This window comes from Astatotilapia calliptera, chromosome 19, assembly GCF_900246225.1.
Source record: "Astatotilapia calliptera chromosome 19, fAstCal1.2, whole genome shotgun sequence".
Taxonomy (NCBI): domain Eukaryota; kingdom Metazoa; phylum Chordata; class Actinopteri; order Cichliformes; family Cichlidae; genus Astatotilapia; species Astatotilapia calliptera.
Genome location: NC_039320.1, coordinates 2,763,644 through 2,780,632, shown reverse-complemented (window position 1 = coordinate 2,780,632; position 16,989 = coordinate 2,763,644). Strand labels below are relative to the sequence as shown.

Here is a 16,989-nt window from a genome sequence, read left to right as displayed (position 1 = left end):
GTTATGAGAAAATTGTGCTGTTACCAGCAGTGCTCTGCTTTACTCTCTGTCAGGTCTTGGCGACGGCTCTTCAGCCACCTGTCTGGAGAATGAAGAGAAAAAAGAGGATGAAGAGTCAGATGTTTCTTCTCTCAAATCCAAACCAGCGACACCATCAAAGACAGGTATTAACTTTAATACTAGATCAATGATCCTATAAACTGGCAATATTTAATTATTAAACTTCTACTAACATTTTTTAGTATTTACCTTAACATAGTCTGTGTTGACTAAAGTTTATAAACTTGTGAAAAAAGTATGTGAACATTAACTTTGCAATGCCAAATCAAACCATGGGCACTGATCTGCTGCTGGAAAAGCCTCCACCTCTGGTTCAAGGCTTTCCATCAGATTGTTGCATCTGGCTATTATCTGTTGGATAAGTATGAAGAAAACCATTTAAGAGCAGTACCAGTAATGCCAACTCAGCTGTCTAGTCTGTAGCATTAATACTATTAACGGCTGCTGAAAACTCAACCAGAAGTAAAATTGAATGTTGACCAAGTAAAGCTGCTATTTGTATTTAGTAGTGAAACATTAACATTTATGAGTGATTGTTTTGCCCCCTCCTTTTCCCTGGGAAGCTGAAAAATAAAATAAGGAAAAATGTTCATAACTGAATCCTGATCTGATGCCTTCAAACAACATTTTTAACCTGGGCAAGAATCAGTTAAGTTAAAAGCATATTTAATGTATGATAACAGAATAACTTTGCCTCAGTAAAATGGCAAATTTTTTGCACATGTAGAATATTTCCAGGATTTAATGCTATCTTAACCATGCAGTGCAGAAAGTAAACCCACATATAAATATCGAGGCATAGTACCAAGGAAAAATGGGTTTCCTTAGAATAAAAGCACATGTGAAATTAGCTATATTAATAAATGCCTGCATTCGTTTATATAGGACACTTTCAACTTACACTTTTTTGATGGCTGGCTGACCAGCATATATTAACAACTAAATGTACATCATTAATGCACGGATTGTTACCCGTGTCCTTACTATAAAACTCTCAATGTCTTCTGTTAAAAACCCCCATTATCAACTTTCATAATAAAAATTATACAGTCATGAAAGAATAAACCAAAGTGGCTAAAATCTGCACACTTGCAAATGATTTTATCTCTATAAAATGTTCCCTAAAAGGTTTGCTGCAGTGCCCTGGTCATTAAAGTGGACAACAAAAACAACATTTTTTGGGGGGGCACTGACTTCACAACAAAAAGCATTGCTGATGCTTGCCTGTGGAAAAGGGAGTGTCACAGCTACAGAGGCAGACGTATGGAGTGACGACAGAAGGACCCGAGTGCAGATGCAGACGACAGAGTAGTTGGGTGTGATTTTTTATTTACAGTGAGACTCAATGCAAACAAAAGCAGAGTATGGCAGGAATAAACTTACAAAACCTGAACATGGAGAAACTAACAAAAGAACACGAGGAACAAAAGAAACGTAACAAAAACCTGAAACTGGGAACTAGGAGCCTGAGATATGAAACATCGAGGAAGAAACGCAGAGGCAACATGGAGGATGACACACAGGGGAAGATTGACAACCAAACCAGCAATGAACAAGGAAGATGCAGGGCTTAAATACACAAGTAGGACAACAAGAGGATGGGGAACTGGTGGGAACACAGCTGGGACGAATCTGACATAACGAGACACAGGGAAACAAAACTCAATACACTGAACACATGACAAGGGACTATCACAATAAAACAGGAAGCAAGAGACGTTCATGATGACACAGACAAGACAATGAGACATAGAAACATGAGGCGAGGCAAGATGAGGCGCGGAACCAGAAGAGAAACCAGGAACAGTAAATATAATACAACAGAAAACCACAATTCAAAGAGTGAAACTTAAACCAAAAACACAAACACTGGCAGGAGAAAACAAAGGACCAGAAATCAGGCCTGCAGTCTGTTATTCAAACTGCATTAAACTGTGTGCTTTTCTTTTTTAGATCCCAGTGTGCCGGGGTTTGATAATGCATTATATAGACTGAGAGAGTCCTTTCCTTGGAGACGGAAAAAGGAAGTCCCTTCTGAAGACTTGAAGGAAGAAAAAGGTGGGAAGTACAAATAATTTTTACTGTACCTGTTTTTAATTTTCAGTGCTTTATTTAAGTATTCCTTTTTCCTTTTCCTTTTTAATGCAAATATATCTCCGTTCTACTCCTTATGTTTTCAAATCAGACTTGTTAGATGTAATGTATTTGAGGGTTTTTTTTTAGCATGTGTGTTTTATTTCCTGTCACTGTGCACCTTTAAACATCAAACTGATGCAACCTCACTGGGCAGAAAAATAACATATAAAAGACAATCTTATTAGAGTATCCATCGCCAATCTTTATTGCATACAAATCACACTTAGTGGGTAAAGTGACCCCAAACAATCCAAAACAGCATTTTTGGTGCAGATGTTCATGAGTAATAGTTGTGGTACTTCAGGATCTAGTTAGTGCTACAGACACAAATGAGCATCAAGCAAACAGTTTCTGAGAAGTTCATCACACAATGTGTGTACACAAGCCAGTGTACTGCAGGTCCCAGCCCTAGATAACTGGAGAGAGTTGCATCAGGAAGGTCATCTGGCATCAAATCTTTGCCAAATCAACCTGTTATGAGAAAATTGTGCTGTTACCAGCAGTGCTCTGCTTTACTCTCTGTCAGGTCTTGGCGACGGCTCTTCAGCCACCTGTCTGGAGAATGAAGAGAAAAAAGAGGATGAAGAGTCAGATGTTTCTTCTCTCAAATCCAAACCAGCGACACCATCAAAGACAGGTATTAACTTTAATACTAGATCAATGATCCTATAAACTGGCAATATTTAAATATTAAACTTCTACTAACATTTTCTTTAATATTTACCTTAACATAGTCTTTGTTGACTAGAGTTTGAAAACTTATGAACAAATTATGTGAACATTAACATTGCAATGCCAAATCAAACCATGGGCACTAACCTGCTGCTGGAAAAGCCTCCACCTCTGGTTCAAGGCTTTCCATCAGATTGTTACGTCTGGCTACAAACTGCATTTGTTGCCATCCAGGTACAAGTTCATTATTGTGGTCCGGAGCTGGTGTTGAGTGACAAGACCTGATTGCTTCTATTCATTCCAAAGATGTTGTGGTCAGGCCTCTGTACATGCTAGCCAGGTTGTTTTGTCAAGAGCTGCTCCAGGCTCAGAAATGAGCCTTTTAAATCAAATAACAGAGCCAGCAAACTGATTGAGTGAGGAAGGCTGTTCCACAGTTTGGGCCCAACAACGACAAAAGCACAATCACCTCTGGTTTTAAAATTAGATTTTAGTTTTAGAAGTTATTAGTGAAGGGGCCAATGTACTGGCTTATCTCCTTAGAGAAACTGCCTGGGCCAAATACTACAACCTCAGTTTTACTGAAATTACAATAAAGTAAATTTGAATACATCCAAGTAGTAATGACAGAGAATCATTGATCGTTAATGTTGTTTGGTCTGACATAAAAGTAAAACTGTTTGTCATCAGCATAGCAGTGGTAGGAAAGTCTATTAAAACAATGAAGTAGATGGCCCATTAAGATTATACAGTCATAAAAGAACAAACCAAAATAGCTAAAATCTGCAAAACATTTTTTGTTAAATGTTTATTAAAATGTTCTCTGCAGTGGTCATTATAGTGGACAAGAAAACAACAACAATTTTTTGGGAACTGAGTTCAAAACAAAAAGCACTGCTGATGCTTGTCTGTGCAAAGTGGAGAAAACAAAAGATCAGAAATCGCGTCTGCAGTCTGTCATTAAAACTACATTAAACTGTGTGCTTTGCTTTTTTAGATCCCAGCATGCCGAGGTTTGATAATACATTTAATAGACTGAGAGAATCCATTCGTTGGAGACGGAAAAAGGAAGTGGATACACTCCCCTCTGAAGACTTGAAGGAAGAAAAAGGTGGGAAGTACAAATACATTTTAGTGTATTTATTTTTAATTTGCAGTGCTTTAAGTATTCCCTTAAACTTTTTGTTTTTACTTTTTAATGCTTTTAGTGTAAATATACCGGTATCTCCTTTCTACTCCTTACATTTTCAAAACAGACTTGCTAGGTGCAATGCATTTGATGTGCGTTTTTATTTCCTGTTACTGTGCACCTTTAAACATCAAGCCGATGCCAAATTTCAACCTCATTGGGCAGAACAATAACATATAAAAGACAATCTTATTAGAGTATCCATCGCCAATCTTTATTGCATACAAATCACACTTAGTGGGTAAAGTGACCCCAAACAATCCAAAACAGCATTTTTGGTGCAGATGTTCATGAGTAATAGTTGTGGTACTTCAGGATCTAGTTAGTGCTACAGACACAAATGAGCATCAAGCAAACAGTTTCTGAGAAGTTCATCACACAATGTGTGAACACAAGCCAGTGTACTGCAGGTCCCAGCCCTAGATAACTGGAGAGAGTTGCATCAGAAAGGTCATCTGGCATCAAATCTTTGCCAAATCAACCTGTTATAAGAAAATTGTGCTGTTACCAGCAGTGCTCTGCTTTACTCTCTGTCAGGTCTTGGCGACGGCTCTTCAGCCACCTGTCTGGAGAATGAAGAGAAAAAAGAGGAAGAAGAGTCAGATGTTTCTTCTCTCAAATCCAAACCAGCGACACCATCAAAGACAGGTATTAACTTTAATACTAGATCAATGATCCTATAAACTGGCAATATTTAATTATTAAACTTCTAACATTTTTTTAATATTTACCTTAACATAGTCTTTGTTGCCTAAAGTTTGAAAATGTATGAATAAAGTATGTGGACATTAAGTTTCTCATGCTAAACCATGGGCACTAATCTGCTGCTGGAAAAGCCTCCACCTCTGGTTCAAGGCTTTCCATCAGATTGTTGCATCTGTGTGCAAACTGCAGGTACGAGTGCATTTTTGAAGACCACAGTGTCATGTAACGGTGTGTGGCAGGCAGGAAAATAGGACCCAAACGCCAACTCACGGGAAAACAGGACTGAACTCAAAATGCAGCTTTATTGCTGACAGGTGGCAAACGATAACAGTGATACCAAAGCAGTGCAAAACTAAACTGGGAAGAGCTAATTGTAACACATACCAGAAGACACGGGGAGAATCACACACAGCATGAGGGACGACACGACACCGACTCAGAGAAACACAGGGCTTAAATACACAGAGGGATAACGAGGGCATGAGACACAGAAGGAGAGCACAGCTGGAAGTAATCAGGCTGGACGAGACAAGCAGAGCAGGACACATTCACATAAGACATGGACCACCAAAGTAAAACAGGAAGTATCATACAGAGACGCAAACTTGACACAGTGGAGAAAGCAACTAAGGAACACAGAGACATAAACCATAAGGCAGAGGACTCTAAGAACCAAAATACGCGGAGGGAAATACTCAACTTGGAACACAAGAAACTAGACTAGAGGGAGTAACAAAAGACCAACCATGAGAACATAATGCACAATGCAGAGGGACAGAAAACAAGAAACTCAAACATGCAAAGACACACAATTACACAGAACAGAGGGGACACAGAGAGACATGAAGGGCAAGGGAACAAAACTAGAAGCCATAGAATAAATCACACAAGTACCATATTACAAACATCACAAGGAACTAGAAACGCTGGGTCAGGGGAAACATGGAATAAACACAAAGAGAGACAAGGGCTCAAAAATACACAGAGGGGCACACAGGGGGTAAGAGTCACGAAGGGAAAACACTTAGGGAACAACATAACAGGACAACTCAGGAAACATGGCCTAAATAAGAAATGAAATACAGAAATACAAGAAACTAAGAATACTGGGCCAACATGGCCCAGGACCATGACACACAGTTGATTTTGAGTGACAAGGCCTGATTGCTTCTATTCATTCCAAAGATGTTGTGGTCAGGTCTCTGTACATGCTAGCCAGGTTGTTTTGTCAAGAGCTGCTCCAGGCTCAGAAATGAGCCTTTTAAATCAAATAACCTGATTGAGGGAGGAAGGCTGTTCCACAGTTTGGGTGCAACAACCTCAAAAGCACAATCACCTCTGGTTTTATAATCGAGCGAGGGACAGTAAGAAGGCCCTGGTTAGGGGGTCGGAAAGGTCACGTGCAGTGATCAGGTTTCAGAAGCTCTGCTGTATAAGCAGTGGCCTGTCCATGCAGAGGATTATCTGTTAGTAATGGAATTTTGCAATATTTCTGAGGTCAAGGAAACAAGTTTGGGTGAGCTTTGAGACGTGAATTTCAAAATTCAGGTGTTGGTCAAAAATTATACCAAGGTTTTTAGTTTTAGAAGGGGCCGATGTACTGACTTATCTCCTTAGAGAAACTGCCTGGGTTAAGTACTAGAACCTCAGCTTTACTGAAATTGCGATGAAGTAATGTAACAGATGCATGGCAGACCCGACCACATATTGCACACCTTTAACACTTTTTTCTTAATTACGGTTGTTGTAACTTCACACACGGCTGCAGCTTTTCAGCTGCCAGCCACACACACCAACAACCACCACATCAGGACTGAGTTCATCCCTCTTAAGCAGGTGAGGCGTAATTGCTGATGCAGCTCCAGCGTGTCAGCCTCCCTGCAGCGGCGCCACAGACCACACCCTGCCACAAGTAAATTTGAATACATCCAAGTAGTAATGACAGAGAATCATTGATTGTTAACGTTGTTGGGTCTGATGTAAAAGTAAAACTGTTTGTCATCAGCATAGCAGTGGTAGGGAAGTCCATTAAAACAATGAAGTAGATGGCCCATTAAGATTATACAGTCATAAAAGAACAAACTAAAATGTTCTCTGCAGTGGTTATTATAGTGGACAACAAAACAGCACTGCTGATGCTTCTCTGTGCAAAGTGGAGAAAACAAAAGATCAGAAATCGTGTCTGCAGTCTGTCATTAAAACTACATTAAACTGTGTGCTTTGCTTTTTTAGATCCCAGCATGCCGAGGTTTGATAATACATTTAATAGACTGAGAGAATCCTTTCCTTGGAGACGGAAAAAGGAAGTGGATACACTCCCCTCTGAAGACTTGAAGGAAGAAAAAGGTGGGAAGTACAAATACATTTTAGTGTATTTATTTTTAATTTGCAGTGCTTTAAGTATTCCTTTTAACTTTTTGCTTTTACTTTTTAATGCTTTTAGTGTAAATATATCTCCTTTCTACTCCTTACATTTTCAAAACAGACTTGCTAGGTGCAATGCATTTGATGTGCGTTTTTATTTCCTGTTACTGTGCACCTTTAAACATCAAGCCGAAGCCAAATTTCAACCTCACTGGGCAGAAAAATAACATATAAAAGACAATCTTATTAGAGTATCCATCGCCAATCTTTATTGCATACAAATCACACTTAGTGGGTAAAGTGACCCCAAACAATCCAAAACAGCATTTTTGGTGCAGATGTTCATGAGTAATAGTTGTGGTACTTCAGGATCTAGTTAGTGCTACAGACACAAATGAGCATCAAGCAAACAGTTTCTGAGAAGTTCATCACACAATGTGTGAACACAAGCCAGTGTACTGCAGGTCCCAGCCCTAGATAACTGGAGAGAGTTGCATCAGGAAGGTCATCTGGCATCAAATCTTTGCCAAATCAACCTGTTATGAGAAAATTGTGCTGTTACCAGCAGTGCTCTGCTTTACTCTCTGTCAGGTCTTGGCGACGGCTCTTCAGCCACCTGTCTGGAGAATGAAGAGAAAAAAGAGGATGAAGAGTCAGATGTTTCTTCTCTCAAATCCAAACCAGCGACACCATCAAAGACAGGTGTTAACTTTAATACTAGATCAATGATCCTATAAACTGGCAATATTTAATTATTAAACTTCTACTAACATTTTTTAATATTTACCTTAACATAGTCGATATTGACTAAATTTTGAAAATGTATGAATAAAGTATGTGGACATTAAGTTTCTCATGCTAAACCATGGGCACTAATCTGCTGCTGGAAAAGCCTCCACCTCTGGTTCAAGGCTTTCCATCAGATTGTTGCATCTGTGTGCAAACTGCAGGTACGAGTGCATTTTTGAAGACCACAGTTGATTTTGAGTGACAAGGCCTGATTGTGTTTATTCATTCCAAAGATGTTGTGGTCAGGTCTCTGTACATGCTAGCCAGGTTGTTTTGTCAAGAGCTGCTCCAGGCTCAGGAATGAGCCTTTTAAATCAAATAACAGAGTTAGCAGACCTGATTGAGGGAGGAAGGCTGTTCCACAGTTTGGGTGCAACAACCTCAAAATCACCTCTGGTTTTTTAATCGAGCGAGGGACAGTAAGAAGGCCCTGGTTAGGGGATCAGAAAGGTCACGTGCAGTGATCAGGTTTCAGAAGCTCTGCTGTATAAGCAGTGGCCTGTCCATGCAGAGGATTATCTGTTAGTAATGGAATTTTGCAATATTTCTGAGGTCAAGGAAACAAGTTTGGGTGAGCTTTGAGATGTGAATTTGAAAATTCAGGTGTTGGTCAAAAATCATACCAAGGTTTTTAGTTTTAGAAGGGGCCGATGTACTGACTTATCTCCTTAGAGAAACTGGCTGGGCCAAGTACTAGAACCTCAGCTTTACTGAAATTGCGATGAAGTAATGTAACAGATGCATGGCAGACCCGACCACATATTGCACGCCTTTAACCCTTTTCTTAATTACGGTTGTTGTAACTTCACACACGGCTGCAGCTTTTCAGCTGCCGGCCACACACACCAACAACCACCACATCAGGACTGAGTTCATCCCTCTTAAGCAGGTGAGGCGTAATTGCTGATGCAGCTCCAGCGTGTCAGCCTCCCTGCAGCGGCGCCACAGACCACACCCTGCCACAAGTAAATTTGAATACATCCAAGTAGTAATGACAGAGAATCATTGATTGTTAACGTTGTTGGGTCTGATGTAAAAGTAAAACTGTTTGTCATCAGCATAGCAGTGGTAGGGAAGTCCATTAAAACAATGAAGTAGATGGCCCATTAAGATTATACAGTCATAAAAGAACAAACTAAAATGTTCTCTGCAGTGGTCATTATAGTGGACAACAAAACAGCACTGCTGATGCTTCTCTGTGCAAAGTGGAGAAAACAAAAGATCAGAAATCGTGTCTGCAGTCTGTCATTAAAACTACATTAAACTGTGTGCTTTGCTTTTTTAGATCCCAGCATGCCGAGGTTTGATAATACATTTAATAGACTGAGAGAATCCATTCGTTGGAGACGGAAACAGGAAGTGGATACACTCCCCTCTGAAGACTTGAAGGAAGAAAAAGGTGGGAAGTACAAATACATTTTAGTGTATTTATTTTTAATTTGCAGTGCTTTAAGTATTCCTTTTAACTTTTTGTTTTTACTTTTTAATGCTTTTAGTGTAAATATATCTCCTTTCTACTCCTTACATTTTCAAAACAGACTTGCTAGGTGCAATGCATTTGATGTGCGTTTTTATTTCCTGTCACTGTGCACCTTTAAACATCAAGCCGAAGCCAAATTTCAACCTCACTGGGCAGAAAAATAACATATAAAAGACAATCTTATTAGAGTATCCATTGCCAATCTTTATTGCATACAAATCACAAAAGATTGAAATCATCTCTGCAGTCTGTTAATCAGACTTCATTAAACTGTGTACTTTGTTTCAGATCCCAACAATAGATCCCAAAAGAGAAAGTTTTATTTTAAACAGAAAAGGGACGAGGATAAACCCCCCTCGATGGATGAAAAAGGTGGGAAGTATAAATATTTTTTATTTGTTCAACCCCATTTAAATATACTTGATATGAGTTTGATTATAATTATTTTTATTATATTTAATTATGGGTATATAGTACATGTGCACCATTCATTTCACTGTTTAGAAAGATTTGTTTCAATGTTTACTATCATAGATATCAAGAGAAAAATTGTTTTGATCAGTTTTTTTTCCCAAAAAAGTGAAAATAAAATTAATTTGGGAACATTGGACATACATCAAAATGGATATTATTTAAATAGTTATAAAGGTCAGAGGTCCAAAAATCCAGTCAGAAACATGTTATAAATAAAAGTGTTTTCCACAGTAAAATTGTGGAACGATAAAATAATAATTGCTATAAACTCTTCTTCTGACCTGTTTCATATTTAGGACTGAAAACTTGAGAAAGTATCAAAGCAGTTTAACAGAGCCTGGATGATTCATCTATAAAATAGTGCTGATAATTTAAAAAAAATTGTCTTTGTTATTGTCCACCAGTGACTCCTACTTTTGAGGAATACCTTGAAAGGCAAGCCTTTTGTGAAGCCACTCAGGAACTGATAGACAGGGAGAAACATCTGTTTTGGGAGACAGCTGAGGCGGAGGCCAACAAGGAAGCAGTAGAAAAGCTTGCTGCAGACCATAAAGCCCTTGAAGAGCATGTATGGCAGATTCTGCAGCAGAGCTTTTCTCTCAGCAGTGAGGAAGCATCAGCGTCTGCTCTGAAGTCTGCAGTGAAAGCCATCAACCTTGAGGAAGAGCAGGACCAGCTATGGAAACAAAATTCTCAAACTCCACCAGCCTGGAGGCCCAGCGAGTGGAAGAAGCACCATGACAAAGTGCTTCATGAATTAGTAAATGGGCGTATGGATAATCCATCGAGCCCCACTGGTGACCAGGTTAACCAGTCAACTATCCAGGCAACTATCCAGTCCATGGGCAAACAGCTGAAGGACGACCTGCAGCAGGTGGTGGAGAAGGTGAACAACTGCTACCCACCAGAGATGGACATCTGTAACTTTTATGCAAGACAGTACCATCAAACTGTCAAGGCCAGGCTCAGAAAGATTGTGGGTTCTGTGGGTTCTGTGGATGACTGCAGTTTCCTCCTGCAATGGGTGAAGGAATCTTATCCAGAGTAAGCAATTAGTTTTTGTTTGAAGTAGCATATTATTTTTATGCTGGGATTTATTTATATTTATTTATACGCCTGTCTTTTAGCTGCAAATTTTTGGTGGCTTTCATCCATCCATTCCATTCTCTTCCACTTATCTTTGTCAGCATCGCCGGGGAGTGGGGGGTGGAGCCTATCCCAGCTACCATAGGGAGGCAGGGTACATCCTGGACAGGTCGCCAGTCTATCACAGGGCTAACACATAGAGACAGACAACCATTCGCACTCACAATTACGCCTATGGGCAATTTTGAATCACCAATTAATCTAACCCCACTAACTGCATGTCTTTGGACTGCGGGAGGAAGCTGAAGTATCCGGAGAGAACCCAGGTAAACATGGGGAGAACATGCAAACTCCACACAGAAAGGCCCTGGCCAGGTAGAAATGAACTCAGGATCTTCTTGCTGTGAGGCAGCAGTGCTAATCACTGTGCCACCATGCTGATTTCAGTACATTAAGCAACCATTTTACATAATTTCCTAAGTATTCTGATTCTGATTCATTTCTGGTGGCTTAATGCGCTATATTAAATTTTGATACTATTGACCATAATATTTAATCACAGCAATTAGAGCATGCTGTTTGTATTAGAGATACTATGCTGCAGTGGTTTAAATAATATTTATCTAACAGACTTGTTCATGTTAATGTAGAGTTTTCTTCACACATTAAGGTTAATTATGGAGTTCAACAGGGTTCTTAGCTGGGACTAATTTCATTTTAAGGCATAGCATTGTCATTGCTACACAGACACACACCAATTAGTTAAAGAGAAATGCCTTAAAGACATAAAAACATGGATGACCTCTAATTTCCTGCTTCTAAAATGAGATAAAACTGAGGTTATTGTACCCGGCCCTGAAAAGCTTAGAAATATGGCATTTAACCAGATTTTGACTTTGGATCAATTGGCCTTCAGTAACACTGTGATGAACCTAGGAGTCATTTTTGACCAAGATATGCCCTTTAATACACATAGATCAGAAACATTCTGTCTTGGACTGATGCTGAAAAACTAATTCCTGCATTTATTACTTCTAGTATGGACTATTCCAATTCATTGTGGTCATGTTGTCCTAAAAACTCCCCGAAAACTTTCTAGTTGATCCAAAAAAGCTTCCGGAGGAGTACCTACAGGGACTAGAAAGAGAGATCATATTTCTTCCATACTGGCTTCTCTTCATCGGCTAACTGTTGAATCCAGAATCAAATTTAAAATCTTCTCACATTAAAGGTCTTCAATAATCAGATCTCATCTACTCTTAAAGACGTCTTAGTACCATATCACAGCAATAGAGCACTTAGTAGAATGGAAGGGAGAGCCTTCAGCTTTCAGGCTCTTCTTCTATGGAAGAACCAGCTCCCAGTTGGGAATCAGAAGACAGCCACCCTACTTTTAAGATGAGGCTTAAATCTTTCACTTTTGACAAAGCATAAACGGCTAGATCAGATGACCTTGAATCATCCCTTAGTTATGCTGCAGTAGGTCTAGGCTGCTGGGCCTTCCCCATGAGTTTCTTTTGCACTCACCTCTTTTCACTTTCTGTGTGTTTTTAAACCACTCTGCATTTAATCATGAGTTATTATTAATCTCCACCTCTCTTCCACAACATCTGATCCTGTCTTTCTCTCCGCACCCTCAAGTGGTCATAGCAGATGGCCGCCCCTCCCAGAGCCTTGTCTTCCTGTAAATAGGGAGTTTTTCCTTCCTACTGTTTAATCATACAGGGTCGTTTCATTGTTGCAGTTTTCTCTGTGTTATTGTAGTGTCTTATCTTACAATACAAAGTGCTTTGAGGCAACTGATGTAGTGATTTGGCGCTATATAAGTAGAACTAAAGTGAATTAAACTGAAATAACAAATGACGTGTAGACTAAATACAACTTGGGCTGTATCTGCTCTGTGTACCAGAATCCTTGAAAAACCTGAGCTGGCCAGTAATATCAATACTGAAGCGCTGGGAAACCTGCTTCCTGACGAGTTACTGAAACCTCTGGAGGAGCAGTACCTCAGCAAACAACAGGTAACAAAGGATTTGTTGTCATACGTTTAATTTGCTTTGCACGTTTTTAGAATGCTGTTCAAAAAAAGTTATAGTTTGTTTTATTATAGCTCATAGAATATTGTAGATATAATAGTGACAACGGTGTGTTGTTGTGTGTTTAGAGCGACCTGATGATTTTTATTGACCGAGTATTGGATGAAGCAAAGAAAGAGTGGGATCAAGGAAAGGAGCCCACAAGAGATGATGGTTGCTACGCCAGTCCTGTGGCCTATGATGTCATCCAGGTAGAGTTGCTGCAACAACTTGATATAAAAGAGGCTGAAATCAATACTTTTATAAAGCTTGAATAAAGATGTATCAACACAAAATGAAAGGAATCACTTGTGTTGGCTAACTTTAAGGGTCCTTATAGTGAGTTTTGCATTTTGTTTACTTCTTGTGATGGTTTGCTGTGTGGCAGGCAGGATGAAGGTCCCAAATACAAGACTCACGAAACGAAAGATTTAACTAAAGGAGGCCGGCTTATTGTGCAGTTAAAAACTAAGCACATGAAACTCAGACTGGAAAACTAAAAAAACTAGAAACGATGCCAGAAATGGAGAACTAAGATTTAATCAAAGCATAACACAAGATAACACAGAGAGGGTAGTTAATGACACGACTACGGACAGAGGAAAACACGGGGATTAAATACACCAGGTAGTAAACGAGGGAAAGAGAAACAGGAGGACAACAGCTGGGACTAATCTGACATAACGAAATGGACAGGAAGCAAAATTAAAAACATTAACAAAGGAAGCAAGACTGTCAAAGTAAAACAGGAAACAGGACACAGACACAGAGACACGGACTTGACAAGAAGACACAGCTGACAGGGGAGACGCTAGACAGGAAACTAGACAAGGGACGTGTAACACATGGGAGACATGGAGGCAAAACCAAAGAACTAGAAAACTCCAAAAGATATAACCAGAACTTAACTGAAACAAAGCATATTCATAACCCTAAACATAAACACTGAGTCACCAGACTCTGGAACATGATATTTCTAATTGTTGACCATAATGAGAGGCTTTGAAAACATTGCTATATCAGAACTGTGCAATAAAAAATTGTTGTGGTGAAATATTGACAGAACATTGTTTTGATCGTAGGAGAACAAAATGTGCAGACTGACATTTACTCTATTATTCACTTTAAAACTTTCCAAAGAAGTGCCGACAAATATTTTCCAGCCTGCTGCACATATTAACCAAACTGAAAAAGACTTTGAGAAACTTTGATAAAAAGATTAACAAACAAACAAAGGACCGTCATTATTGTTTGGGTCATTTGTAGAAACTCATTTACTGTCGGATCAGAGTCACAGTTTCAAACCCTCCCATGGTTCTGTAGTTTAATCACTTGGGTTTGTCACTAACATTGTAAAGCACTGGGTTTGGTTCCTGGTGCTTAACTGGATCTGAAAATGATGGAAGTGCATTGCTGTGTAAAGTGCTTTGAGTACTTAAAACTGCCACTGATTTGTCAATACATTTGTCTTCAGTTTATCTACGGCATCGTGACATCAGCGCACAAAATTGTAGACGGACACAAAGCCCAGAAAATAACATCCAACCTGACAGACTTCATGCAGAGGTAACAAGGCTTCACAAGGCTGTCTTTTAAATATTGTCATTTGAAAATACATTTTAGTTTTATGTTTGGTAATAACAAGATAGTAAAAGTGAAAACTGTTTTTAATCTTCTGCAGGTATCAAAAATTTCACGAAGACGTCATTAAGCAGAACAAACCGCACAGCAAAGCTTTCATAAAGGCAAACCTCAGCTGTGTCGAAAAGTTCAGGTTTGTTTCTGATCCAGTTAGATGGAAATTCAGATTTTAACTTCATCATAAAAGGAGAATACATCACTGTGAGCTAATGTGTCCTGTGTGGTCTGTCTAAAGGGACTTCTTTGAGAAGCACGATCTGTTCCCAGAGAATGTGCGGGAAAACTGTTTGCCGGTCCTGACTGAGATGAAACAGTCTGCCCACACTTATTTATTAACCTCTGTGCGCAAGGTCCTCAAAGTAAGTTCTTTACAACTGCAGAATAATCCTCAGGATTAAATCCTAACATGTTTTAATCAAAGATTTTAAAACAATGTGTTATTTGTTCCTCACACAGCCACACTACCAGAAGGTGGGAACCAGTGACTGGCTGAAGAAGAACACGTTTGAGAAGCTGCTGAACAGCACTGAAGACGAGCTTCAAGAACTTCAGGGTTCCAGTCAGTCCTCTTACCAGGTAAAAGGAGGAAACTTTGTTTTGGATTGAATGGCCATTATTGCCTTCATTGTCAACTTTTTAGTAAAAGGATTATGATGTGCTCTGATTACTTATATACTTGGGCTAAATTCAGGAGCTGATTGGTCGGCTTCAGCAGGAAGTGACAGTAGAATATGTCCAGAGGCTCCTGAAAGGAGAGGTCAAACTGAAGGACAGCAATCAGCAGCAGAAGGCTTACGAGACTGTGCAAGAAAATGGAGAGAAACTGCACGAGCTGTTTGCCAGAATGGTGAGACCCACCTTCACTGCACACTTTAGCTGAGACATGAATAAAACCCAAAAGTGATCAGATTTCTGCTGAGCTGTTGGAAAAAAATAAGAATAAGAATCAGCTGCATTTCACATTTATTTGGTTTGGAAGTTTTGATTAAAAGTTCTATAAAATTGAAACAAAAAAAAAAGAGCAGCTGACTAAAATCTGATCCTCCAAGCCTGGATATAGATGAAATACACTCAATGGAAAACCAATGGACTCATTCCTGAAAAACAAAAGTGTGACCCATAGAAAATGATGGACCACTTTTTTCCCCACTTTTTTCCCACTTGCTGTATATTGTTAAAAAAGATTTTTACATTACACATTTGTATCTGTAGCATATAAATTAATATTTTATACAGATTTTACATGGAGCAAAACATGGTGGAAATGAAGAAAAACCCTCCACTTAAGGACAACTGGACTGTAGTTACAAATGTTTCAAAGATCTGACCATTGGTTGATGACTACATGGTGCATAAATAAAGACAATATTCACGAAACTGAAAGAACGTATCAAATACATCATTGATCTTGTCAAACTCCAGTGCAGTAGCTCCAGAATGAAAAACATCATTATTGCTTTGTTGATTACAGTTTGGGGAAACTTGCAGACTAAACTGACGTCACTGATTTGTCTTCACAGGGATCCAAACAAGACTGGTTAAAGGAAATCCTGACCAAGATTGCAGAAGTGCTAAAACTCCAAGATATTCCTGCCATACAGATGCAAATCGTTTCACTGGGATCTGCTTATCCCGACCTCAGGTAACTTTTGAACTGACTGAAACATTATTTACTTTAATACAAAAACAACTGCACTTTTTGGCGATAGCTGAGGAGGAACAGCAAGTAGACTGAGCCAAACATCTCAGTTGGTTTCAGATGTTTCTTGTCAGCAGGATGAGCGACATTCATGGAAACTAATATGAGAAACTGAAAGCTAAATAAAACATGCAGGCCTGAGAGAAGCAGCAGCAGCTGTGTGTAGATGAAGTCAATAATGCTGTTAATTAGAGTGAAAGGAGAGATTTCTTCCAAATGTGGCACCGGAAAACAAACTGTCTCGTTCTTGTCTTATTTCTAACCTTAAAGGAAAAGGAGAAAGAGAATCAGGGGACATAAACACTGCTGTTGATAGCACTCACATATAGACTGTCTGTGTGTCTGAAAGCATCAGCACCACGGAAGTGTGTGATTTCATGGGGAGTTATTTGATAAAACTAGTGGAAACTTGGAGATTAATGTAAATTTAGGCACATATCAGTGTCACCAATAGGAGTTCCATCTATTGTTGCATTTAACACAGAAATTGACACATTTTCCAATAGTTGGTGTGGTGATGTGACAGCTGTTAATGTTTGCAGGAAGGATGTGTGTCAGGGGCAGGAAACCGGTTACACACAGAAAAAGATAACAGGTTCAATAATACAGATCAGCAAAT

General features: G+C 39.3%; 1 protein-coding gene and 1 long non-coding RNA gene across 6 annotated transcripts in view; one reads left to right on the top strand and one right to left on the bottom strand.

Moving 5' to 3' along the window:
• The window catches only part of LOC113012583 (tumor necrosis factor alpha-induced protein 2-like), a 117,072-nt gene that overhangs the window by 6,775 nt on the left and 93,308 nt on the right, over positions 1-16,989 (top strand). For 4 of the 5 annotated variants that reach the window (XM_026152870.1, XM_026152873.1, XM_026152872.1 and 1 more), the window contains exons 5-16: positions 54-164; positions 2,014-2,118; positions 2,723-2,833; positions 3,866-3,979; positions 4,595-4,705; positions 6,995-7,108; positions 7,718-7,828; positions 9,201-9,314; positions 9,684-9,767; positions 10,274-10,913; positions 12,865-12,976; positions 13,120-13,242. In XM_026152870.1, the coding sequence (XP_026008655.1) occupies positions 54-164; positions 2,014-2,118; positions 2,723-2,833; positions 3,866-3,979; positions 4,595-4,705; positions 6,995-7,108; positions 7,718-7,828; positions 9,201-9,314; positions 9,684-9,767; positions 10,274-10,913; positions 12,865-12,976; positions 13,120-13,242 (1,850 nt within the window). Of the gene's footprint in view, positions 1-53; positions 165-2,013; positions 2,119-2,722; positions 2,834-3,865; positions 3,980-4,594; positions 4,706-6,994; positions 7,109-7,717; positions 7,829-9,200; positions 9,315-9,683; positions 9,768-10,273; positions 10,914-12,864; positions 12,977-13,119; positions 13,243-14,504; positions 14,597-14,711; positions 14,805-14,906; positions 15,031-15,127; positions 15,248-15,362; positions 15,519-16,191; positions 16,314-16,989 lie in introns of all 5 variants that reach the window. The other variant, XM_026152869.1, reaches the window with a different exon arrangement.
• LOC113012587 (uncharacterized) lies at positions 4,185-5,181 on the bottom strand. Its single transcript, XR_003270721.1, has 3 exons — positions 5,147-5,181; positions 4,566-4,623; positions 4,185-4,484 (listed from the first exon to the last, which is right to left on the bottom strand). It is a non-coding gene; the product is annotated as an uncharacterized LOC113012587 (long non-coding RNA).